Genomic DNA, 27,014 nt, shown 5'->3' with positions numbered 1-27,014 from the left:
TGAATAGGGTAGAGGTAGAGAGAGTCTTCCCGCTTAGAAAGGATAGCAAGACTAGAGGGCACAGCCTCGAGATAAGCAGGGGGGTAGTTTAGATCAGAGTTGAGAAGGAACTTCTTCACTCAAAGGGTGGTGAATCTCTGGAATTCTCTGCCTGTTGAAGTGGTGGAGGCTACCTCGCTAAATATATTTAAGTCACGGGTACATAGGTTTTTGGTAGACAAGGGAATTAAGGGTTATGGAGAGAAAGCAGGAAAGTGGAACTGATCCACTTCAGATCAGCCAAGATCTTATTGAATGGCGGGACAGGCTTGAAGGGCTAGATGGCCTACTACTGCTCCTGTTTCTTATGTTCTATTAGAGTTGTGCACTTGGGCAATAGATGGCATGGTGGCACAATAGTTAGCACTGCAGCCTCACAGAATCAGTAACCTGGGTTCAATTCCAGCCTCGGGTGACTGTGGAATTTGCTCGTTTTCCCCATGCCTGTGTGGGTTTCCTCTTGGTGCTCTGGTTTCCTCCCACACTCCAAAGATGTGCAGGTTAGGTTAATTCAGCATGCTAAATTGCCCCTTAGTGTTGAGGCGGTTTAGCAGGGCAAATGTGTTGGTTCTTTTGTCGGTGCAGGCTCAATGGGACGAATGACTGCCTCCTGACTCTGTGGGACCTGCAACTAGCCCAAATATATCTTGAGGCTTTCCTCTTGAAATTGCGTTATGGCTTCATTTTTTTCACTTCAATAGGTTTTGGCTATCAGTCAGAACTGGAATTACGGGTGGCAGAAGCTGCGCGACGGCAGTACAACAAACTAAAGATGCAAACGAAGGCAGAGATCCGACAAACCATCGACCAGTTACTGGTGGGCGAGTTCATTGTAAGTTGGACAGTTGTATTCTGCCTGATTGAACAGAACCATATAATTTTCTAAAATTTGCTGCACCAATTAATGGGAGTGTGTAATTTAAGCAATTACTTGCAGTATTATTCCACCTGCATTCTAAATACACTGCCTCACAACTCCTCTCATCGGACGCATTGTTCTGAAATTAAGGGATACATTTTATGATTTAGTGAATCATGTAGCAGACCTTGTAAGTTGAATTGGTATTCAAAATTCATAACCTGCGTTGCATGCAATTGAATAAAATTACTGGATTCTAAATTGTGCCATCGATGGTGGTTCGTGCCTGAATTCCCAAATGTGTTCTCATCATGCAAACTTCTGCTGCAGGAGCACTATATTGTAAAATTTAACCCAAAGACTCATTTTATCTCCATTATTTCCAAAGTCTCAAAGCTGTAAAGTCTTTTTTTTTGTCCTTGACAATCCAAGGCTTTTGAACCCAAGCTGAGTATCACCTACTATCTAAGCCTCTAAGAAGTAGGAGTGGGTCATTTTGGAGTACGCTACCATTCCTTTCAATAAGATCAATGAAATCTAGTTGTGGCCTTAACTCCACTTTCTTGCTGTGATTTTTCATCACGCCCTTGATTCACATAACCCTTGATTGGTTCCCTTGTGAATCAAAAATCTCTAGCTACAACCTCTGCCTTGAATATACTCTGACCCTGCCTCAACTCCTCTCTGAATAAGAGAATTCTAAAGATAATGACCCTCAGAAGAAATTCCTCCTTTTCTCTCTCTCGCGGGAGAATGGTTATTTTGTAACTATGTCCCCAGTTCTAGATTGCCTCACATTCTCTATCCTCTCCACTTCCACTTTGCACCCCCCCGGCCCCGCCAACCACAGAATCTTGCATGTTTCAAGAAGATCACCTCATTATTCCAAACTCCAGAGAGTAATTAACCAACCTGCTCAATCTTTCTTTACAAGACAACCCCTTCATCCCAGAAAGCAGCCTAGTTCTCTGAACTTGCTCCAATTCAGGTAAATCCCTCAAGTCAGGAAATTAAAATTATATGCTGTACTGTAGTTATAGTCTCACCAATGCCCTGTATAGTTGTAGCAAGACATCCCTACTTTATGCTCCATTCCCCCATTCAATAAATGCCAACATTGCATTTGCTTTCCTCATTCCGCACTGCACCTGCATATGCATTTTTTGTGATTTGTGTATTGGACATCCTAAAACTAACTTCATCATATTGATTCTTGCTGGTGTACTGCAATGTAGATCATGGCCTTCCACTTTGGTTTCTTGATAATAAGCTTCTATCCCATATGCTGTTGCTGTATAATTTACTTTGTGCTGTCACCTTTGGTTGGTTGTGTTTCCAGAGACCTGATCACATAACAAGCAATCATACGACATCGGATCGTATGACATCCGCTTATAGTTTGCAAATGTTATTGCATTATTGCCCCACAGTTTTTAATGTTACCTGCACAAGTCTTTGTTTCTGCTTAAAACTCTGACATTGATTAGACCTGAGGTAATAAAATACATTTTTCAAAATCAGACAGTTTTGTCAGATAAATGGCCTGTTCGATGTCATTGCTCTGCTTAATTTGTATCCTGATATTCAGAGCAGGGTTAACATTTGTGGCCATGAGTTTAATAGTTAAAAGTTAAGTGACTATCAAATCACTTCCAAGTGCAGGTCAGCTTCAGTGCAGATGAGTCTAGGTTGACCAGAACATTGCTGATAAGGCTGATGGAATCTTATAGACTAAACCAAACTCTGGGTAGGAAGTAAAGTATTTGTTGTTATTAAAACAAAAAGAGTGACAAGGTTAACATCCTGCTTTCTAAATGTCAGCTGATGTGTAAAACATCTTAAGCTGCTTCATCAATGACCTTCTGTCTATCATGGCCAGAAGTGAGGATGTATTCTGATTACTTAACAGCTTTCAATTCCATTCACAACTCCACAGTTATTTGAGCAACCTGTGCCTCCACGCAAAAAAAGACTTGAATAACTATCAAGATTGGGTTTAGAAGTGGCAAGTAACCTTTGTGCCATCTAAGTGAAAATCTAATCAACTCCCTTTGAAGTTTACTTGCATTACCATCATCAAATTCCCCACCTTCCCATCCCACCCCAATCAATATGCTGGGGTCACCGTTGACAAGAAAGATAACTGGAAGGTCTAATGCAGTGGCTGCAGGAGTAGGTCAGCAGCTGGAAATAACGCAGTCGGTGACTCACTACCAGACCCTCAAGTTTTTTCGCCATCACCACAAGGCATAAATCAGAAGTGTAATGGAATACTCTTCTTTCGCCTGAAAGACTGAAGCTGCAACAACACTCCATAAGCTTGACACCATCCAGAGCAAAGCTACCTGCTTGATTGTCACCACATTCACAAACATTCACTCCCTCCACCACTGACACAGGAGTAGTAGTAGTAGTCGTAGTAGTGTGTAGTACCACCTACGTGATGCACTGCGAGAGCTCACCAAGGCTCCTTAGACAGCACCTTCCAAATTAGCAGCATAATGTCTTTTCTGTGAGGATGTACCAGTTACGCTAACACGTGCAGAACATATTATAAAAATGATTCAGTTCTGGATAGGGGCAGCTACCATAGTACGGAACTGATCGTATAAGATTGGGCTGGAAAGAGATTTATTTTTAGAAGGGAACTAATTAATTGAATTAAGTACTACTGTTGGTTTCCTGGCCAAATCTCAACCAGCTTCTGACTTAAGTGAAAGTGGATTGACACAAACTACAACTGCAAGGTACAGATTGTTTTGCAGCAGGACCCAGGAGACCAAATTTCCATAATGGGGGATTTCTGGACAATCAAGGAATTGGTAATCCAACTTGTGCTACAGAAGATCATGCGAAGAATTGGGTATTAAATTATTAATCAGTTTAAATTTTGCATCACGATTGACACTGTCAGTAAGGTTTCAGCAGCAGGAAATGGAAGATAACAGCACTATCTAAATAATTTAATAGCAAATTTATTTTTTTTAGGAAAATGACAAGCGCTGGATGATGAAATTAGATATATCTGCTCCTCAGGTGATTTTTCCAGATGATTTCAAATCCCCAGATTCTGTGCTGGTAGTGGTGGATCTGGGTCGAATTTTGCTGACTAATTTTGGAGGTAATTTTTCCTCAGTGAAGAGATCATTTACCACAGTATCTAATAAGTTTGCCTTTGTAAGAATCGTTCAAAATGTTCACAATGGTAACATTGTGTGTATGGATGTGCACTTTAACAGATTCTGAGCTATCCACTTGACTTGGGGCAACACAGTGGTTAGAACTGCTGCCTCACAGCACCAAGGTCCCGGGTTCAATTCTGTACTCGGGTCACTGTGTGGAGTCAGCATGTTCTTCCCGTGTCTGCATGGGTTTCCTTCGGGTGCTCCGATTTCCTCCCACGGTCCAAAGATGTGAAGTTAGGTTGGTTGGCCATGTTAAATTGACCTTAGTATCAGGGGGATTGGCCAGGTAAATGACATGGTATGGGAATAGGGTCTGGGTGGGATTATGTTCGGTACAAACTCGATGGGCTGAATGCTCCCTGTACTACAGGGATTCCATTCTGCATCTGCTGCCATAGTACAGCCAGAGACCTGTGGTGGATCAGATAATGGACTATAATTCGTGGAGGTGAGGAGGGATCTCACCTACCATCTGGAGAGTGTGTGCGAGTCTCCCCCCACCCCCCCCAAATCACATCTTTTAGGAAAGGCCCACCAAATTAAGTCCACAACAGGCACATACTGGGCAGCAGCAAATATTCTCGGGTTTGAAAGTCCCACACACTGCGAGCTGCTGGTCAATCAGAGGCCACCAGCTCTTCATTGATCAGCAGTGCCATTCAGGAGGGTGGTGTTTGTTGCTGGTACAATACTCATGCAAGGCTTAGGATCTCCCATGGACCCACTGAGTGATGGCAGGAGGGAGTTAACAGGTGAGGAGATTTGGCAGAGAGGGCTCTCGTCTGCCACCACCCCCCCTGCCCTTCCTGGCCCCAGTCATTGCATGCTTTTGAATCTCTCCTTTCAATTGTTCTTCCCTAAAAGTGCTTGCTCACTCTGAATATGGTTCTGTGGGTGTTGACTGCCATTTGGTGCCTCATCGAAGTGATCATTCTTCACTTTGGGTCACTGTCTGTATAGAATTTACATGTTCTCCCCGTGTCTGTGTGGGTTTCCTCTGGGTGCTCCAGTTTCCTCCCACAGTCAGAAAGACGTGCTGGTTAGGTGCATTGATTTGAACAGGTCCGGAATGTGGCAACTAGGGGAATTTCACAGTAACTTCATTGCACTGTTAATGTAAGCCTTACTTGTGTCTAATAAACTTTAAAATTTATCAATATTAACATGTGAATCTAAAACCAGTGTCAATTCACTGTCAAGAAAACTGCTATCAGTTCTCAATGGAGTCTGTACCACTTTTTAATTTCATTCTTTGTACCTGCAGATGAGCCAAAAGCTAAAGCCAACGTCAGATTTTCAGTCCAAGATGAAGAGATCAGTGATGATGAGTACAAGACGCCATTAGCCACGCCGCCCAACTCCCCTCCCCCAGAGCCCGACGCTGATCCCGAAACAAAGACCCCAGAATTCCTGACGTTAGGATTTACTGAGGAGCAACTGCAGCAACATTTTATCAACAATAAGCTTTATGAGAAATACTCACTGTCCTTTATGGACATGCAGATCATGGTAGGCCGCGTGCAGGACAATTGGAAGCATGCTCAGGACAGTGAGGTTGGGCCAACGCACGTTGTAGAGAAATTTAATGTGCTGTTGCAACTGGAACGGCGGTTAATGTACACCTCTGACCCGAATCGCCCTGGCGCCATGCTTTCTGGGACCTTGCCTGAGCTTAAAATACACGTAAATGAGGATAAAATCACGGCATTGCGAAACTTTATGTCGAGGGTGACCGCTTCCGAGGTACAGCAGAAATCGGGTGAACAGCAGACTCTGCGACGAGAAAAAATCTTTAAGAAAGTGGATAGCCGAGGCAAGCTGCTGGATTCAAAGATGAGCCTGACACAGAGTGTGATGTCACTCGAGCAGCATACTCGTGAGGTACTGGTCGAGTCCAAGCTGCTCCTGGCAGAGTTTAAAGTTAATTACATGCAGCTGGGGGTTGAGAGTTGTGGACGATATATATCTGTGTTGAAGGTTTTTGGCATTAATTCCAACTTTGTAAAGAGGCCCTACGACAGTGAAGTGACGCTAACTGTACACGGGTTGTTGCTGGTGGACACAGTCCAGACTTATGGCTCTGACTTTGATTTGCTGATGGCTTCGCATAAAAACTTGAGTTTTGATGTTCCCACAGGTAGTCTTCGAGATAGTGGAGCACAATCCCCTGCCTCTCCTCAGCCCTTAGCCACTACAATAGTAAATGGTACTTCACTGGATAAGAATAAAAGCACATTACATAACTCTTCAGCATTGGGAACACAATTACCTGCGTCCTCTCCTGCTCAGGACCAGGACGTCCTGATTAAACTGGAATATCAATTTGTGAGCTCTGACTGCCCTTCTATGAACTTGGACAGCTCCTTACAGGTTATGTCCCTGCAAGTGAATAACCTGGACATTATTCTTAACCCAGAAACCATGGTAGAACTCATTGGTTTCTTGCAGAAGTCCTTTCCAAAGGGAAAAGAGGACGCAAGCCCACAGCCTTCATTTATTGACCCAGCAATGAGTTTTGAGGAAAGAGAGTCCATTCAGTCTACCTACGATCAGAACACGCAGGTGGCAGTAGAAATCCATCGGCTCAATGTGCTGCTCCTCCGGACTGTTGGGCTTGCAAGTGGTGAGAAACTGGGGAGGAAAATTGCTACGGCTAGCATCAATGGCACAAAGGTCAATGTTTCCATGGGCAGCCGATTTGAAATGCATGGATCTCTTGGCTGTCTTCAGTTAGTAGATCTGACCCAAGATGAAGTAAAGAACCATTTTGTGGTAAGCATTGGAAATACAGAAGCATATGAGGCGGTAAGTGACTTCGGGTTCTTCCGGTCTGTCTTCATGAGGTCTGAAGCAGAGGTGAGCCACAGTGAAGCGCTGAGCTTTAAGTTTGTTGAGCAGTCAGAAGAAGAGTTTTTGCTGAATTTGCACATGGCATCTTTACATTATAACCACTCGCCCAAATTTCTTAAAGAGCTCACTTTATCCATGGATGAACTGGAAGATAACTTCCAAAACATGTTGAAGAGTGCAGCTTCCAAAGTTTCCACTGTTCTGGTGAACAAAACAGCAGAGTACAGTGAGATGGTCTTGCTTTTTGAGAAACCACGGAAGTCACGGGAAGTATTTGGTTTTGAACTTGAAGATGATGGAGATGGTGGGATGGAATCTCCTCAGCAGAACCCAGTAAAACTAATCTTGAACATCAACATTGAGTCACCAGTGGTCGCAATCCCACGGAAACCCGGAAGTTCAGAGTTGCTGGTGGGGCACTTGGGCCGGACTTCCATCCAGAACTTTGTGACTGGTGAGGACGATTCTGGGAGAAACCGGCTGCAGGTGGAAATTAAGGACATTAAACTGTATTCCCTAAATAACAACATGCGTAGCTGCAGGCCAGAGGCCAGTGAGTCCTCTCGGCCAGGTTCAGGTGCTGCCAGTGTCTCCAGCCAGGAAGAAATGCACTTCACACGACAAGACTTCTTCGACTCTGTGCACAAGGGTCAAGGTCAGTTCAAACATTTTTGTTTCTAAACAAGACAAATCTGAGTGTAGTCACATATCTTTGAAGGCTCGGTTGAGTAGTGCACTACCCATTGTGGATATAAACCTTACAGATTTAGAAGCTCTCACGTCCAAGCCATGGTTTTGTGCTACATGTAAATATTGAGTGAGCACAGGGGAAGACTGGATAGCGAGCCTTCCCTTCATTGACAATCATTGCCTTTGATGCGTGGAATGGCTGTTTTATTCCAGGTACTGTGGAGTGTCTCACTCACATAGAAAAGTGGGGAGATAATTGTGGTTTCCTTTTAAAAAGGAGCAATGAAGTCAGCATTTAATGCCAAGTAGTGCTCACGGACACCTAGTTCTAGTTAAAGATCACTGTAATCACTTGGAAAATGTTGTATGCCTTCATATTCTTAATTACTCTTTCCAGCCTTTCATATCTTGAATGACACCACAATCCAGTTCATCTTAGAGAAAATTCCAGTTGACCCAAATCCAGGATTGTCTTTCCCAGACATAAATTCTCCAGATTCCTTTGAGACCACCAGTAAGATGAAGATCGAGGGGAAATTCGTCAATCCTCTTAAGGTAAAGGAGCATGGTCATGCCAGTTTCTGTAGATTATACTTGTAAGTAGTTTTCTAATAGAGTCAGACTCATAAATACAAGATTGTATAAAATGGTCTGCTCCCAGATCTGTGTAATTACAGGCACACTTGTGGCTTAATGTTACAGTTTTTGTGTCTTCCTCTGATAACCTCTCAAATTCATTTACTAATCATTCTCTTAAATGCATCATGCTTTGCATTCAGTGATGTGCTTGTTCAGTCAAACACCCTATCAAACCATTCCCCACCCCCATACACCTCCACACACGCGCACACACACACCCCCACCCCGCAATCACCCAGTTGTGGATCCCAAAAAAGCATAATGAGAACAGAAATTGCTGGGAACATTCAGGCATTCAGACAACACCTCTGAAAAGTGAGGGCCGATACTTCACATTGATGGTTTGTCAGGCACCCTGTTCTCAAAGTGAGTGGGACTGCTTTGATACATTGCAACTTAATGCAATACCAGGCCCCAGGACAGACAAATATAATAATCTGTGATTGTTTTCTTGTTGTATAGGTGATGTTAGCAAAACACGTTTACGAACAGGTCTTACAGACACTGGATAACCTGACATACAGTGAGGATCTAAGTAAAATCAAAAACAGTTCAAACAGTGCCACACCAGAACCTTGCAGTGCCTCTTCAACATTGAGAAGCCCGAAATTCTCTGACCTCCAACGTGAGTGGAAAGGGAGCGGGCTCTTTGGCCAAGTGAGCTATCCGTCAACTCCAGTTGATTTTCCAATTCCAGAGTCAAGATCATTCACCCAAATTCATGCTAATTTCTGCATCTCCGAGCTGCAAGTTCAACTGTGTGGGGATCTCACTCTGGAATCACAAGGTTTGGTTAGCTTGATATTTCAAGACTTTGAAGTTGAGTTCAGTAAAGACCAGCCGCATACACTCTCAATTCAGATTGCTCTGCGTTCGTTGCTAATGGAGGATTTGCTGGAAAAGAACCCAGACTCAAAGTATAAGCATTTGATGGTATCGAGAGGAGCACCTAAGCCTTCCAGTTTCACACACAAGGAATATTTGTCCCAGTCTTGCCCATCTGTCTCCAATATAGAATACCCTGAGATGCCACGATCTCTGCCAGCTCACATGGAAGAGGCACAAAATGTCTTCCAGTTTTACCAGAGGCCAACCAGCACACGAAGAAAACGTAAAGTGGACAAAGACGCAGACTATCCTCTGACCCCTCCACCATCCCCAACATTGAAAAACACCAAGATGCACTGTCCCGGAACAAATTTTGATGACTCACTTGTACATATTAATATCTTCCTGGTAGACAAGAAGCATCCAGAATTTTCCACACGTTATAGCAATGTCAACAGGAACGTGGATGTGGATTTCAACTGCCTAGACGTGCTGATCACACTTCAGACTTGGGTGATGATCTTGGATTTCTTTGGGATTGGCTCAACAGCCAACAACCATGGCTTGAAACCCTCAGTGGAGGAGCTCCAGCATCAGACAAAATGTGATGAAACAGGCACTCTATCTGAGGCAGGCCAGGAGCCCATAAATACAAAGTTGGATCTGAAGGTTATTTTGCATTTTATTTGTTTGATGAGTATGAACTATGTCGGAACAAAAATTAAAAAGGGTTCTGGCTGTTGTGCATAATTTAAATACACAGACGTATGCAATCTTCCTTGCCTTTGTTTGACTTTGGACACATTTTGCGTAAAACAATTTTTAAACCCCCCACCTCCCACTTGATTTATGCAAATGGCCATAACACGAGAAAGTGGGATAGAATCAGTCCAAAGTACCAACTGTCAGACATTCTCCCTGCCCATAAAAATGGTGGGTATCCAGCAATTACATCTTGCAAATATTTTAAGGGTATCATGAAGGGTTGTAGATGCCCCAGTGCGTAAATAAATGCAAGAGATTTTAATCTGCTTGTCATAGGTCCCCTACAGTCCAGAAGGAGGCCATCTGGCCCATTGAGTTTGTGCTGTCTGCAATCCCACCCAGGTCCTATCCCCTTAACCCTACATATTTATCCTGCTAGTCCCTCTGACACTCATCGGGCAATTTAGCCTGGCCAGTCAACCCAACCCCCACATCTTTGGACTATGGGAGGAAACCCACGCAGAGACAGGGAGAACGTGCAAACTCCACACAGTTGGGCCTGTCCTTCTTGAATTCTGTCAGTGCAATCATGCATGTTGTTTTTTGTGGTTGAGGAAGTGTGCTGCCTCTCCCAAAGTATCATCCTATATTCATGCAGTGAGATTTGTTCAGAGCTTTCACTGTGGTTGATTCACTGCACAGTCCTTAGGCCCTGGCAATTTGGGTATTGAATCCTATTCTGTTTTTCTTGTTCAATTTTATCGCTGCTTTGCCCTGCTCAATTTTGATTGGCCTGGAAGTTTGGAGAGACAATGCCGAGTAGTTAGCTAATTGACAAAAACTATATCAGAAACCAGGATCTGCTTGTTTCAACCAACGATTGTATAAGCACGTTAATGAATTTAATGTTCGTGCGTGACCCTCAAAGACAAAAGCTTGGACTTCCCTATAATTATATACTAGCGTAAATTTGTTGATGACTGTTTCCCTCTCAGGTTCACTCACTGTCTCTGGTGCTGAATAAGAAAACAAATGAGCTCGCCAAAGCCAATGTGTCTAAACTGGTGGCACATCTTGCACTGATAGGTGAGTACTGATTCTTGCAGCAATATAATATCAGAATGTGAATTCAGGATTCAACATGCATGTATTAGCCAGGGCACTTTGGTTAACATTCGCAGGTGAAGTAGAGGTGCTTTTGAAGAAGTGACTGATATCATAGAGGGAATATAGTAAATTGTAGGTATAAGCACTGCCAGAAGGTATTTCATAAGATATTGAAGGTTTTTAAAACCTTTCTGCAGTAGCAGCAATTTTGATGTAGCAAGTAGAGAGAAAACGTTTCCTCTGGCAAATAGGTTTGTTATCTGAGTTCATAAATGTAAAATAATTGGCAAAAGAGCTGGAGGAGAAATAAGACACTTTTTTTCTCCACTCATCCAGATGACAGCACCTCCAACAGTGCGGCATTGCCACAGCAGTGTGCTGGAGAATCAGCTTTCAGTTTTGAACTCAAGTCCTGTTGTGGAACTTGAAATAGAAACTTAGTACCGAACAACCAAGTCAAGTCTGATGCACAGTTTATAAACAGAATTTACTCTCTTAGTGCAAGAAATAGTTATGTCATAGTTACAATGCTAGATCATAGGACATAGGAACAGAAGTAAGCTATTTGGTCCATTGAGTCTGCTCTGCCATTTAGTGAGATTGTAACTGGTCTGGTGTGATAATATTCAACTGCACTTTCCTGTCTTATCCCCATAACCCGTGATTCCCTTACTGATTAAAAATGTCTATTTCAACCCTGAACACATTTAAAGACCCAGCCTGTACAGCCCTCTGCATAAGGAATTCTATAGTTTCACTACCCTCTGAGCGAAGAAATTCTTCCTCATTTGTCTTAAATGACTTAAATTTGTCTTAAATCTCCTTACTCTGCGATTTTGCCCTCTGGTCCTTGACACACACAAGGAGAAACAATTTCTCAGCATCGACTTTGTGAAGCCCACTGAGAATCCTATATGTATCAACAAGGTCAGCTCTCAACCTTCTAAACTCTAGTGAGTACAGGCCCCAACTACTCAACCTTTCCTCATAAGAAAATCCCTCCATATCTGTGATCAATCTAGTGAACCTTCTCTGGATTGCCTCCAATGCCAGTATATATCTCCTTAGATAAGAGGATCAAAACTGTTCATAGTATTCCAGCAGTGGTCCAACTAGTCCCTTGTTTGGTTTTAGCAAGACTTCTCTATTTTTATACTCCATTCCTTTTGAAATAAAGTCCAACATTCCATTTGCCTTCCCTATTACCTGCTGAACTTGAATGATACTTCTTTGGGATGTATGCATGAGGATCCCCAAATCCCCCTTTGCAGCAGTTCTCTGCAATCTTTCTCCACTTAAAAACCCAACTGCAATTTTGAGATCTGTTATTGGAAAAGGCATTAAAATCAGAGATTATAAAGTATTAATTCACTATGATGATACCAAGGGAGCATGAGATTCTACCTGTAAGGAGAAAGTTCAGATGATGGGAGTACTTCCACTGGAGGCCAGAAAGACAGTTCACAAATATATCTAAAATCGTCAAGTGTTTTGGTAGCGAATGAGGCAAAGACTATCCTCTCAGAAAGGGAAGTTGATGATTAGGGATTACAGTTGAAGATTGCCACTGGGAGGTTAGAAGATTTATTTTTCTATAGAGTGTTGTTCAAACGTGGAATATTCTACTAGAGAATAGGTAAAGCAGCAACCATGCTATCTCTGGGGGAAAATTGGATAAATGTTTGAAATTAGGGAGATGCAGAGTTGTTGGAAGAGATAAAGCAAAAGATGCAGAACTACTGAGAGAAATCTTTGATCGTTCTAGTAAAGGTCCATCAATGGTCTGATGGGCGGAATAGCCATTTTCCCTGCAAACATCTATTAGTTAAGAACATAAGAAATAGGAGCAGGAGTAGGCCATCTAGCCCCTCGAGCCTGCCCCGCCATTCAATAAGATCATGGCTGATCTGTCGTGGCTCAGTTCCACATTCCCGCCCTCTCCCCATAACCCTTAATCCCCTCGCTTATCAAAAACCCATCAACCCACATCTTAAAAATATTTAGCGAGGCAGCCTCCACCACTTCAACGGGCAGAGAATTCCAGAGATTCACCACCCTTTGAGTGAAGAAGTTCCTCCTCAACTCCGTTCTAAACTGCCCCTCCTTTATCTTGAGGCTGTGCCCCCTAGTCCTACTGTCCTTTCTGAGCGGGAAGAGTCTCTCCACCTCTATCCTATCCATCCCATTCATCATCTTATATGTCTCAATGAGATCTCCCCTCATTCTTCTAAACTCTAACGAGTACAAGCCTAGTTTATTCAGCCTCTCCTCATAGCTCAACCCCCTCAACTCTGGTATCAGCCTAGTAAACCTCTGCACTCCCTCCAAGGCCAAAATATTCCTCTCTTTCCCACCATTGAATGAGTTAATTTAGAATTGCACATGAATTATGCATTGTAATCCACAAGTAGAGGAGCTGTTTTTAAAATTATTTGTGGAAAAAGTAGGTTCTCCTTTTTTACTGTCATCCCATGGAGACACCACCACTTGGAGGGTTTCCCTCCAACCCACACACTATCCTGAACTATATTGCCATCCCTTCCTTGTTACTGCAATCCTGGAATTGCATTGTTAACAGCACCGTGGATGTACCTACATGACATGACTTGCAGGAGTTCAAGATGGCAGCTTACCAGCACCTCAAGAACAATTAGGGATAAACAATAAATTCTACCCACATCCCTTGAATGAATTTTTAAAAATTTCCTCCCACAAACCCCCAGTGGCAGTGTGTGTTCATCTCCACAACAAATATAGCCAAAACAGCTGTATTTCCAAATCAATTGGGAGGCATTTGGCTTCCAACCAGAACTGATGAATAACAGGATATCTCTGCACCCATTCCAGGAAGTTCAAACAACACCTGTCCCGAGCCACTGCCAGGACGGTAAATATCCCTGCAACATAATCATCTTAACCCACATTCGCCAAACCATTTATTAGTCAGTTCTGTCCATTTGCTCCATTCTACTGACTAAACAGATAGTAGTGTGTATTTCAGGTGATCAGTGTGGGCACGTTGATGCCAAGCAATCTCTGTGTTCCTCTTGAGAAGCAGCGTGCAGCCTATATGCACATTGCCTTCACAATGGGATATAGCTGTATGCAGTTTTCAGTTTGAAATGTTCCACCACTAGGTGTCACCCAACCACTTTGTTTCAATCCCAATTGAGTAAATGTATTAAAGGAGAAAAAATAATTGTACTTTAGCACAATCCCTGTCCCCAAGTGCATTCAGAGAATAGTATTTTTTATTAAACCATAAGACTTTTGGCTACATCATTGTAAGTTTACTGGAGATTTTATCCTCATGTTTTAAACTAAAAAAAGGGCGGCATGGACAAGTTGGGCCAAAGGGCTTGTTTCCATGCTGTAAATCTCTATAATTCTATGATAATCTGCCAATTAGTTTACCCATTTGTGATTAAGCATCTAAGAATCTCGGGCTTTGTCTGTAAATGGATCTTTCATTGTAGAAACATCAACAAAATCTATCAGTTTATACAGTCAGAACTTTCAGGTATGTCTTCGTGTACTTGGGTTGAAAATTGTAGCAGTTGTTGGAATAATTAATCAAATATTCAGTCAGTGAGTTTTTTTGAAATGCTGCTAACAGGTCAGTATGCAAGGTTTAACATTTTTTAAAAAGTGTTCTGATTGTTGACATCCCTGGATGTACTGGCATATGAAGTTGTCAAAGAACAAGGAAAAGTACAGCGCAGGAAATGGCGTTTCAGCCCTCTAAGCTGATTATGATACCCAAACTAAACTAAAAAAAATTTCCTGCGCTTACTTGATCGTCTGTTCCCTCCCTATTCATGTACCCATCCAGATGCCTCTTATGTGCCTGCTTCCTCCACCTCCTCTGGCAGCATGTTCTAAGCACCCACCACTGTCTGCATGAAAACACCCCCAGCACATCTCCTTAAACTTTCCCCCTCGACCTTGAAGCTGTGTGCCCTGGTACTTGATGGTGGCCTATCTTCTTGAACTGTTATATCTTGTAGGGTGGATGCTTCCACAATAGATTTAAGTATGGAACGCCAGGAATAATAAAGAAGCAATGTTGTATGTCCAACTCAGGATTGTAAGTAACTTTGAGGTATTGATATTCCCATTATCCTGCTGCTTTTGATCTTGTTGATGTCTTGGTGATAGACATCAATGGTAGGACAATGTTTTCAAAGTTGCCGTATTTGCATTCTGTAGATTGTTAGCCAGTATGCCAGCAATAGACAGGCACCAGTCATGTGAACCACTGTGTTCCTTGGCATTTTGTATCTTCTTTTATTTGTTCGTGGGACATGGGTGTTGCTATTTGGGCCAGCCTTTGTTACCCATCCCAAATTGCCCTTGAGGGGGCAATTAAGAGTCAACCATTGCTGTGGATCTAGAATCACATGTAGGCCAGACCAGGTGGCAAATTTCCTTCCCTAAAGGACCTTTGTGAATCAGATGGGTTTTTACAACAATCAGTTTCTAGTCCAGTGACAATTCCATAATGTCAACATCTTCCCATGTACTCATTCAAGCTTCGAGGAATCAGGAACCTAGCTAGTTGCTGCAGAGTGTCCAGCCTCTACTCTGCTTTCACAGCCCCAGTATGAATATCGCTGACTTGCATGTTCTTGTGAGTAGTGACTCACAAAATGTTGATGGTAAATTCAGCAGCGATGATGCCATCAAAGGTTGAGGGGTAAGACTGGGATTCCACCACTTCAAGATGATTATTGTCTGCCGCTTACATGGTGTGAATGTTATGTTAAATATGTGAGCCCAAATCTGGATATTATCCAGGTCCTGCTTTGGGCTAGCATGCTCTGCTTCATTATCAGAAACATGAACACTGGAATTATCAATAAGCAGATCTATCCCTGACATTAGGATAGAGGGAAAGTAATTTTTGAAGAGCTGACGATAATGGGGCTGAGAATGCTTTCCTGAATGACTTGTGCTTTAGTGCATTAATATCAGATCTGTGATGATAGCAACCACCTTCTTCTGTTCAGGTTACAATCCAATTTAATGGATAGCTTTCCATTGGCCCTCATCTTCATTAACCTGTGGTTTGAGGTGCACTGGTCGAATGCTGCCTGCATGTTATAGGCAGCTGCTCTTACCACTCCTCTGTGTTTTTATCGATGCCTGAACTGTAGTGAAGTCAGGAGCTCAGTGATTCTGGTGGAACCTGTACTAGGGTGCAGAAACCTTTCATGGTTCCTGACATTATTTCACTGATGGTTTGGAGAAGTCTAGTGGGTGATCCTTGGTACTGTTAGATTTGTTTCATGTAGATAGGGCATGGCTGAGAAATTTTTTGTATTGGGTAAATGCTATTTTAATTGCTGTAGTGAAAAGATTGTAGGGGTGAACAGATCTTTAGGACTACATTTGGGTTTTTATCAGGGCTTAGACCTTTTCCTGGCCCATTACTCTGAGCTGCTGCATAATATCCTGTATATAGAACTGCATTTTCTGGACTCTGACTTCTGTGTTAGAGAGCCTCGGGACGAGGCCAAGTAGTGAAGATTTGACAAAGGACAATGTGATGAACGACTCGTTAGTCTTTGGCTTCATGCCCCATCTCATGTTCAGCAAGTATAAGGTAGTTGGGTGCTTTATTGCAGTACTAAAGGAATGTTACAGTGTCACTGTTACCCTTCTGAAGAGGCATTAAATCAAGGCGTTGTCTGATTGTTCAGTTAGATCCCGTGGCACTATTTCTAGCAGATATGGGGAGTTGTTTCATTATCCTGATTAATCTTCCTCCTTCCGTTACATGACCAAAAACAGATTAACTGTTCATTCATCTCATTGATCTTTGAGGAATCTTGCTGTGTGCAAACAAGTAATTAATATTTGGTGAACTACTTTTGTAGATTTCTGCAATGTAATAAAAATACAACATAGCTTGATTACTCCATCAATATTCTGGAGCAAACTTTATGTACAATGTTTCACTTAGTCAGTATTAGTTTCTAACTTTTTTTAAAGCTTATTTATTAGTCATAAGTAAGGCTTATATTAACACTAATGAATTTACTGTGAAATAATCCATTGTTGACTACTTCCTTATGTCTGTCACGTTTCTACTAAAGTTATCACTGATTTGGAATTGCTTGTTCCATGAGAAACACTTGTATGCTGCAACTCAGAATGATGGGACAAAATTTCAGTCTCTATTCCATTGAGTTCCCTGTCCGTGCTTCATTACAATGGGATGGTACAATGAGAAGATAATGTGTTCTGCCCACCATGAAGGTTGTTAGCATGAGAAATGCTTCTTTTCAAATTAAAAGCAAAATGCTTGAAATAGATGAGGGAATATTAGCATTTCTTAATGGTAGCTGAGTTGACCCGGAGGTTTTTTGTTACTGGACAGAGAATGGAGTCCTGAATCCATTATTATATAGCTAGGATGGAAGCTGGGAGAAATATACCCTAAGCAAATTCCTCTGACGCTAATTTTGAAAATTGAAGGATGTTGGATTATGGAATATTATTGTGCTCAGTGTCTGATTTCCCATTCTGTTTATATATGATGGAAGTTGAACAAATTTTCTTCCTATTCTGAATTGCTATATTGATCGATCTGTAGGGGTCTGCCTTTGGTTTGCTAATTGTGACTATATTTATATTGTACAGATGGGGACTTTGCTCTACAAGGCAGTCTCGGCAGTCTTTCCCTCAGTGATCTGACGCCTCATGGAGAGCTTTACAGGGAACGTTTTACCACTAGCGGCAAAGAGGCACTTGTGTTCAACATTTACAAGTATGCATTTGTGTGTGTGTGTGTGTGCGCTAGTTGTATCAACTTTTATCTTGCTCAACGAATGCTATAAGTATTTTTTCTGGGTTCTTTGTAAACAAAATATGAAAAATCTCCTGTTGGGTTTTGGCATATTATTTTGTTGGCCAAAGCTCTGGGTCTTTATTACTGTAATATATCCATGATTCCATAGGAAGTTAGAAGGTTTGTCCCATTCATTGTACAGAGTCCAAGAGAAAGGGTTTAAAAGGGAGATCAAAACTTCCCCATTCTACTTCACACAATGTTCTATACCAGAACAGTGTTGGCAATAAAAAAATGTAAAAGGCAGATTGCAGGTGGAGGATTGTAATGAGCATGAGAGCTTGAGGGGACAAAATACAGCTGCTATTAAATCCTGATTGACTCATCATATATTAAAAAAAAACTGCTACTGATCTTAAAAGTTTCTTTTGCCTCAAGTAAAATATCTTCAGTACAGCTGGAATGGAGTCTAATGTTGCAATTGTACTTAAAAAATAACTTATCTCATAATTTTCACACCTTGTGCATCTATAAAGCATTGGTAAGTGTATGTAGCCCATGCCCTCCTAACTGCAAAACTTGGCTATTACCGCCATCCCCCTCCATAAACATCAGCTGATCCAAAACTCTGTTGACCCTAATTCTGTCTCTTAACAAATTAGACTTGTCTATTATCCATCACCCCTGCCCCTGCTCAACTATCTTGGTTACCAGTTCTAAACACATTTAAAATTCTCATCCTTGTGTTCAAATCCTTCATGTCCTTGTTGTCTCCCTTTCTCTGTATCACGCACCAGCATCACTATGCATTCCCAAACTCTCAATTCCTCTGGTATCTAGAGCATCGTCCCCACCTTCCTTTGCCCTGTCATTGGTTACAGTGCCCCCAGCTACCTCCGATCTAAGCTTTGGAATTCTGTTCCTAAACCTTTCTACCTCCTTCATCTTGTTAACCAAGCTAAGTCACCCTTCCTACTATCTCTGACTTTGGCTTGCTGTCCATGAGCACTTTTGAGAAATGCCAAATGCAAGTTTTTGATGAATAAGGTAATTCTTGTTGTCCAAAACCAGGTATGGCGGAGCAGATCCGAAGCTGAAGCGCGATTGTGATATGAGAGTGAGTCTTCAAATGGCATCAGTGCAGTACGTGCACACCCAGCGCTTCCAGGCTGAGGTGGTGGCGTTTATTCAGAACTTCACGCAGTTGCAAGACGTCCTGGGGCGACAGAGAGCAGCCATAGAGGGACAAGCAGTAAGATGTTTACCTTACTAACTGCCATTTGTTAAAGCAATAAGGGACCAGGAAATCTGATCCATCCCAGAATTCTTTTTTATTAACTCTGGTTGACTTGACTTTACTTCAGTTCCGAGGCTCTGAGTCCAGTTTCAGCACGTCAGGCCATACTAGTTAAGATCAGCTAACTCTGCACAGACCTGGAACTTTATTTATTTATTGATCACAAGTAGGCTTACATTAACGCTGCAATGAGATTACTGTGAAAATCTCCGAGTTGCCACACTCCAGCGCCAGTTCAGGTACGCTGAGGGAGAATTTAGCATGGCCAATGTACCTAACCACATCTTTCGGATTGTGGGAAGAAGCCACAGCACCTGGAGGAAACCCATGCAGACATGGGGAGATCGCGCAGACAGTGACCCGAGGTTGAAATTGAACCCAGGTCTCTGGCGCTGTGAAGCAGCTGTGCTAACCACTGTGCCACCCACGGCTCAGTTGCACACTGCCTTTATCAAATAAGCCACTTTGAAAGTGTTGGGATCTTCCAATTTGTACCTCAAAGATTTCTGAATTTTATAGTCTTCAGGAATTCGGAATGCAGTGTTTTATCGAAAGGGAATAGAATATCTGTATCAAATAAACTGTGTGCTGATAATTCATCATGTGATTTCTTGCTGCTACAAACGTCTTTTGTTTGGGTGTTCCATTTTAAAGGATTTTGCTATGTTCAAAGATCTGAGTGTTCCACTAATTTGAAACAGTCATGGCTGTGGTGTGCCTTTTGAGAAAATTATAGCTGTGGTGTTTGCTTCTGAGTGTAACTGCAGTCATCAGATGGCATGGAAATGTTTGAAGTCCTCCATAAAACAATGCATCACTCTTGACAGGATTATAGACCAGCTAATATCTGCAGACGGGTCATACGGACTCAAAACATTAACTCCGTTTCTTACTCCACTGATGCTGCTAGACCTGCTGAGTTCAACAAGCATTCTCTGTTTTTATTTCGGATTTCCAACATCCACAGTATTTTGCTTTTATCTAATATGTTGATTAGTTATGTGGTTGCCAGGCAGGCAGTCTTTATCTGGCTTTAACTGACTGGTGTTGGGAAACGGAGGTCAATGAGGTAATGTGGTGGAATTAAGTCATACAGTTTAGATGCACTATGCCATTGAATTGCTAAACATGTAAAATTATTGATGGTGAAAGAAAGCAGGATTGTACATGTAGTTCAAAGATAAAAAAAGTGAGACATTGGAGTTAATTAGTCTGCTTACAGTTACTTGAGTGTTCTATTGTTATTAGTGTTGTTTTATTTTACTCTACACCAATTTTTCTTTTCTTTCATGGCTTTGTGTCATAAAGAAACTCAGATTTTAAGTTTGCATTTTTTTAAGTACAAGTCAGATTCCAGGATAGACCTAACTGTTGTAAAAGAATCAAAACTTACGTATTACTAATTATGATCTATGGTTCTGCAAAGTAGTTTGAGATTGACTTCCTTTGACATTGTTCTGTTTTTTCATATTTCTCCAATTCCTTAAGGTATTTCCTTTCCTGACCCCTCTTTATACAATTAAAATCATACAGTGCAGAAGAGGCCCTTCGGCCCATCAAGTCTGCACTGACGCATTAGAAACACCTAAACTCCCACCTGCCAGCGCTTGGCCCATAGGCCTGAATGTTATGATGTGCCAAGTGCTCATCCAGATACCTTTTTAAAGGATGTAAGGCAACCCACCTCTACCACTCTCCCAGGCATGCATTCCAGACCATCAGAGCCCTCTGGGTAAAAAACATTTCCCTCACATTCCCCCCCCCCCCCCCCCCACACAAACCCTTTGCCCCTCATCTTGAACCTATGTACCCTCGTGACTGACCCTTCAACTAAGGGGAACAGCTGCTCCTTATCCACTCTGTCCATATCTCTCAAATCCTGTGTACTTCAATCAGGTTGCCTTCTCAATCTTCTGTGCTCAAACGAAAACAAACCAAGCCTATGCAACCTCTCTTCCTGACTTAAATGTTCCATCCAGGCAACATTGTGGTGAATCACCTCTGCACCCCCTCCAGCGCAATCATATCCTTCCGATAATGTGATGTCCAGAACTGTACACAGTACTCTAGCAGTGGCCTCACCAAAGTTCTACACAACTCCAACGTGACCTCCCTGTTTTTGTAATCTGTGCCTGGACTGATAAAGGCAAGTATCCCATATACCTTTTTCACCATGTTACTAACATGCCATACTGCTTTCAGAGATCTGTGGACAAATATGGTCCCTTTGTTTCACAGAACTCCCTAGCGTCCTACCATTTATTGAATTCTTCCTGTATATCACCTCACACTTTTCAGGGTTAAATTCTGTCTGCCGCTTATCTACCCATTTGGGCATTCCTCACCTGTCCAATCTTCATGTCATCCGCAAACTTACTAATCCTACCCCCACATAGTCATCAATGTCATTTATATAAATAACAAATAATAGGGAGCCCAAATAAATCCCTGTGGTACGCCACTGGACACCAGCTTCCAGTCACTAAAGTAGCCTTCCGTCAGCATTCTCTATCTCCTACAACTGAGCCAATTTTGAATCCTCTTTATTAAATTCATAGCGAGGGGGATTGAATATAGAAGTAGGGAGGTCTTGCTGCAGCTGTATAGGGCATTGGTGAGGCCGCAGCTGGAGTACTGTGTGCAGTTTTGGGCGCCGCACCTGCGCAAGGATATTTTGGCCCTGGAGGGAGTGCAGAGGAGGTTTACTAGGCTGATACCGGAGTTGAGGGGATTGAGCTATGAGGAGAGGCTGAATAAACTAGGCTTGTACTCGTTAGAGTTTAGAAGAATGAGGGGAGATCTCATTGAGACGTATAAGATGATGAATGGGATGGATAGGATAGAGGTGGAGAGACTCTTCCCGCTCAAAAAAGACAGTAGGACTAGGGGGCACAGCCTCAAGATAAAGGGGAGGCGGTTTAGAACGGAATTGAGGAGGAACTTCTTCACTCAAAGGGTGGTGAATCTCTGGAATTCTCTGCCCGTTGAAGTGGTGGAGGCTGCCTCGCTAAATATTTTTAAGAAGCGGGTTGATGGGTTCTTGATAAGAGAGGGGATTAAGGGTTATGGGGAGAGGGCAGGAAAGTGGAACTGAGCCACAACAGATCAGCCATGATCTTATTGAATGGCGGGGCAGGCTCGAAGGGCTAGATGGCCTACTCCTGCTCCTATTTCTTATGTCCTTAAATTACCCTGTATCCCATGTGAATTTACCTTCTTTACAAGTTTCCCATGTGATACCTTGCCAAAGCTGTGCTGAAATCCATATAAACTACATCGACTGCACTACCCTCGTCTCCTGGTCACCACCTCAAAAAAAAATAGTCAAATTTGTTGGCATGACCTCCCTCTGACGAAGCCATGCTGACTATCCCTGATCAAGCTTTAGCTGTTCCCCAGACCTCTGGAACCTCTCCTGTGGCCAAAGAAGAATTGAAAATTTGGGTCCGAGCTCCTGCAACCTCCTCTCTTGCCTCCCACAGCAGTCTAGGGCACAATTCATCTGGACCTGGGGATTTTAAGGCTGCCGACACCTCCATTACCTTGTCCTTCCCTATGTCAATTTGCTCAAGAACTTCACAGTCTTCCTCCCTGGATTCCATACCATCGTCCTCCTCCTTTTGGGTGAAGACAGACAAATATTCATTCAACACTCTACCAATGTCCTCTGGCACCACCCATAGTTTGCCTGCTTGGTACCTAATGGGCCCTGTTCTTTCTCTACTTAAACTTACAGAATATTTTGGAATTTCCCCTACTTTTACCAACTAGACCTTTCTCAGATCCCCTCTTTGCTTTCCTAATTGCTTTCTTAAGCTCCACCCTGCATCTTCTATACCTCACAAAAGCCTCTGCTGATTTGCTCTCCTTGTACTTTTTAAAAGCCTTTCTTTTCCTTCTCATTGTATCCTGAATATCTCTGGTTGTTCATGGTTCTCTGGGCTGGTTATTCCTACCTATCACTCCAAAGGGTGATATAACTATACTGCAAATTTGATTTAGTGTGTTTATATCAAGAAATATAGGGGAAAAAAATATATTTCATTTAAAATGCCTTTTTGTCTAAAGCTCTTAACTTGCCACTTAATTCTGCTTGCAATTCCATTATTAACACCAGCTATCTATTTAGTGTTCTACAGCCCAAATGTATTCTCTGGACTAAACCTGATTTGTAGGGGCATGGGTCACTCCTAACACTCGCGACTCCAATGTCACGTGCTGCTACAGATTGCTTCAGTATATCAGGATTACAACCAGTACTAAACACTTCAATCATCGACAAACATTGCCAATTCCAACCTTATTTGAAGGGAGGCCATTGATGAAGCATCTGAAGATGGTTGGGCCAATTGAGGAACCCATCTAGTGATGTCCAGGAACTGAAATGACTGACATTCAACAACCACAATTGCCTTTTGTCCTAAACGTTCAAACCTGTGGAGAGTTTTCCCCCGATTCGCATCGACTCCAGTTTTGTTAGGATGCTTTGATGCCACGCTCAGACAAATGCTGCTTTAATATCAAGGACATTCATTCTCATCTCATAGAATCACTGAATTGTTACACTGCAGAAGAAGGCTATTTGACCCCCGTTATGTCTGCACCAGCTCTCCAATCGAGCATCATGACTTACTGCCATTGCCCAGCCTTTTCCCTGTACCCCTGCACATTGTTTCTATTCAAGTGCCCTCTTGAATGTCCTCAATTAAATCTGCCTCTTCCAGGCAGCATATTCCAGACCTTAACCACTCTGTGAAAACGTTTCTTCTCATGTCACATTTGCTTCTTTTGCAAATCGCTTTACATCTGTGGACTCTTATTTTTGATCCTTTTACAAGCAGCAACAATTTCTCCCTTTCTATTCTGTCCCGCCCCCTCATGATTTTGAGCATCTCTATCAAATCTCCTTTTAACCTTCTATCCAAAGAGAACAGTCCCACCATGTCCAATCAATCCTCATAACTGAAGTTTCTCATCCCTGGAACTATTTTTGTAAAGCTCTTCTTGCTCCAGTGATTTTGCATCCTTCCTATAGTGTGGCACACAAAACTCGACACAACATTCTACCTGATGTCTGTCTGCTATCTTAAGTTCAGCATAATCTCCTTGCTGTTGTACTCTATGCCCCTGTTAATAAAGCTCAAGATACTAAATGCTTTATTAACTGTGTTCTCCACGCTCAATGATCTATTCACATATACAACCTTTGCTGCTTGTAATTCCTCTGGAATTTAACTCTTTTTCCACTTTTAAACCAAGGCTATCTTGAGGTCTAGAGCTGAGTAGCCCTGGTGGAACCCAAACTGAATATCAGTGAGCAAATTGTTGCAGAGTAAGTGCATCTTGAATATATTTGTCAACAAAGCCTTCCATCTGTTTGCTGATGATTGAAAGGAGACTGAAAGGGTGACAATTAACCAGAAAGGGTTTCCCCTTTCAGATTTTTGTGAACAAGCAATAACAGGCCACTTGTCAGGTAGATGCTTGAGGTGTAACTGGTTGATCAAGAAATGTGGGCTACGGACTCCAAAGGGCACATAGACAAATAGAGAGAAAGTTATTGAAATGATTCTTGAATTGGTAATATTTTTTGATGAGTACTTTTCTTTTTCTTTTTAAATCATTCATTCCTGTCTTTTGCTACTCTGCTTCTCCTTGAACAAAAGGGTCATATTCCATGTCTAGACTTTGGAATTGGCTTTACCGCGTTTTTTTTCCCTTCTCGCCTCATGAGGGAGCACTATATTACAACTCGGCATTTTGTCTCAGACTGTGAGAACATTGATGAACTTGAATAATATGAAATCAAAATACCATGAATGCTGGCAATCAGAAGAATGAACAAAAATTGCTGAAAATACTCAGCATGTCTGGCAGCATCCGTGGGGAGAGAAACCAAGCTAATGTTTCGGGTCTGTAACCTTTTCATCAGAATTCTGAAGAAAGATCACAGAGCTGAAACATTAGCTGTTTGCCTCACCATGGATGCATGCTGAGTGTTGCTAGCATTTGCCGTTTTTATTTATTTTCAGCAAGTGAAGTAGGGGTGCCAGTTTGTGTACCTGACTTGGTCATTCTGGCCCCACCGACGGACAGTGGCAGCATCTGTGCATGATAATCTTAACAGTGTCAATTTGATGGGAAATTGCTGCAAGCATTTGCTTTATTCCATTCTTCTTTATCTTCAAAGTCAACACTCATAATTTGCTGCTTGTATTAATTTTATGTGCATGTTTTGAAAATTCTGAGAACTATTTTGCAAGCTCAGCACTAATAAGTGTCTCTGTAACAGCAATTCTGAACTTTTCAAGCATTATCTTTACTTTTCATCTTGATTCCCTGATTCAGATTAAAAGATGTCTACACAAAAAAGTCAACTTGCTGTTTTCTCTGTTCAGATGCTGGTAGATCTGTTATTTGTTTCCGACCTTTTCCACTTTTAATTTCCTTACAGATGGAGTTGCAAGCATCAGCAATACACCCCGTGGCATCGCTGAGAGCTGTTACGTGTAAATTGGTGTAGATATGGATGTGTATTTGAGCCTGTTGCCAGTGTTGTGCTAGGTTTGGCAGCGACCTCTGGGGTCAATAGCTAAATATCTCACAGATGGCCTCGCTCTGGAATTTTCTTGTGAAGCTGATGGTAATTCCACTTCTGTGCAGAATTCTGAGAATAAGGCTAACGAAAAGCAGATGCAGTTTAACTCTTAGCTCACTGGAAAAAACAATATAGTTAAGGCACAGAGTACTGCAATATGTGATGTGATCCACACCCAACTAATTGAGCAAATGACTTCTGGATGAAACAGTCTACCTTAACCATAAATTCACATGGTTAGATTGTAGACCCACCTAATTATTAGGTATTGGCAGCTCTCCAGAGTGAGATTTTCTGACGTTGGATAGTCACAATGGAATGATTCAGCACTCTCAGTGCTGTCGCTCTGGGAGAGGCAACATTTATCTATAACTGGCACTAACCAATGGAAATGCATGTACTTTCGGCCAGTTGTGGAAAAGTTAAATACAGTAAGGGGTCTCTCAATACCAGATCAAAGACACCAGGATAACATGGTGTTGTGAGACTTCTTGCTGTGCTTACCCCAGTTCAACGCCGACATCTTCACATCATGAAAAGTTAATTGACATAGACTCTTGAGTCTACTCTGTTGATGGATTATAATCCATTTGCCTCCCAAATTGGCTGAAAGATTCCATATCACTCAACATGGCAGTTCTCCAATGCCCTGACCAACATTTACTCTATAATCACTACTGGCAGAACAGATTATCTGTTTGTTGCTGTAGGGAGTCTAATTAACATGCACAATTGACCATTGCATTGCCCTTACATTACAACAGAATCTCTTCAGAAGCACTTAATTGGCCGTGAAGTGCTTTGGGATGTACCTAGGCCTTTGATGGGCATTGTGTGAATTTAACTTTTGTTTCTCAGTTAAGTGGTATTACATTAACCTTGTGGACCAGCAAAGGGATTAGAGGAAGCTGATATGAGCTTTGTTAGGTGAAGTTAACAATAAGATCCATGAATGAAGTAGATATCATATGTTAATATGTTAACTGCTGCTGAGTACTGTTGCTTGAAATTGTCATGGAGATGGAGATTGTTTCAGAAACCTAAATCCACACCTCTAGCTCTGCACATAATAGAAAAGTTGTAAGAAGCTGTAAATGCTAAGGAAATTAATGTGTGTTTAAAAAAAAATGGATTCCACAATTTTGGTTCAGTACACTTTATAGTTTACAACTTGTTTTTCAAGCTTAAAAACTCAAAAAGCCACCCAAAAGGCAAACAGGGTGAACCTCAGTTTCAGGATACCATATTTTTCTGAATGATAACCTAGTCGATGAGTGAGCGCAAGGCACACTCTGCTGTCTTGTACATGTGGGCTGAATTGTTCAACCTCCCTACAGTTGCAGAACGTGGTTGCCTGCAATCTTGATGGCAGTGTTTACATTGCCCTCGGGGTAGTGCATCTAATCACACTTGGCCTTTGTGGA

The 27,014-nt window shown here is 42.1% G+C and overlaps 1 protein-coding gene across 4 annotated transcripts in view; it reads left to right on the top strand.

Moving 5' to 3' along the window:
• vps13d (vacuolar protein sorting 13 homolog D) overlaps positions 1–27,014 on the top strand; it is a 261,410-nt gene that overhangs the window by 44,108 nt on the left and 190,288 nt on the right. For all 4 annotated transcript variants that reach the window (XM_080215376.1, XM_080215379.1, XM_080215377.1 and 1 more), the window contains exons 16-23: positions 741–871; positions 3,887–4,019; positions 5,348–7,588; positions 8,021–8,178; positions 8,725–9,759; positions 10,791–10,881; positions 17,548–17,674; positions 18,767–18,947. In XM_080215376.1, coding sequence (XP_080071502.1) covers positions 741–871; positions 3,887–4,019; positions 5,348–7,588; positions 8,021–8,178; positions 8,725–9,759; positions 10,791–10,881; positions 17,548–17,674; positions 18,767–18,947 — 4,097 coding nt within the window. The remainder of the gene's footprint in view (positions 1–740; positions 872–3,886; positions 4,020–5,347; positions 7,589–8,020; positions 8,179–8,724; positions 9,760–10,790; positions 10,882–17,547; positions 17,675–18,766; positions 18,948–27,014) is intronic.

This window comes from Carcharhinus amblyrhynchos, chromosome 30 (genome assembly GCF_965287045.1).
Source record: "Carcharhinus amblyrhynchos chromosome 30, sCarAmb.v2.hapA, whole genome shotgun sequence".
Lineage (NCBI taxonomy): Eukaryota > Metazoa > Chordata > Chondrichthyes > Carcharhiniformes > Carcharhinidae > Carcharhinus > Carcharhinus amblyrhynchos.
This window is presented reverse-complemented; position numbering and strand designations above follow the sequence as displayed.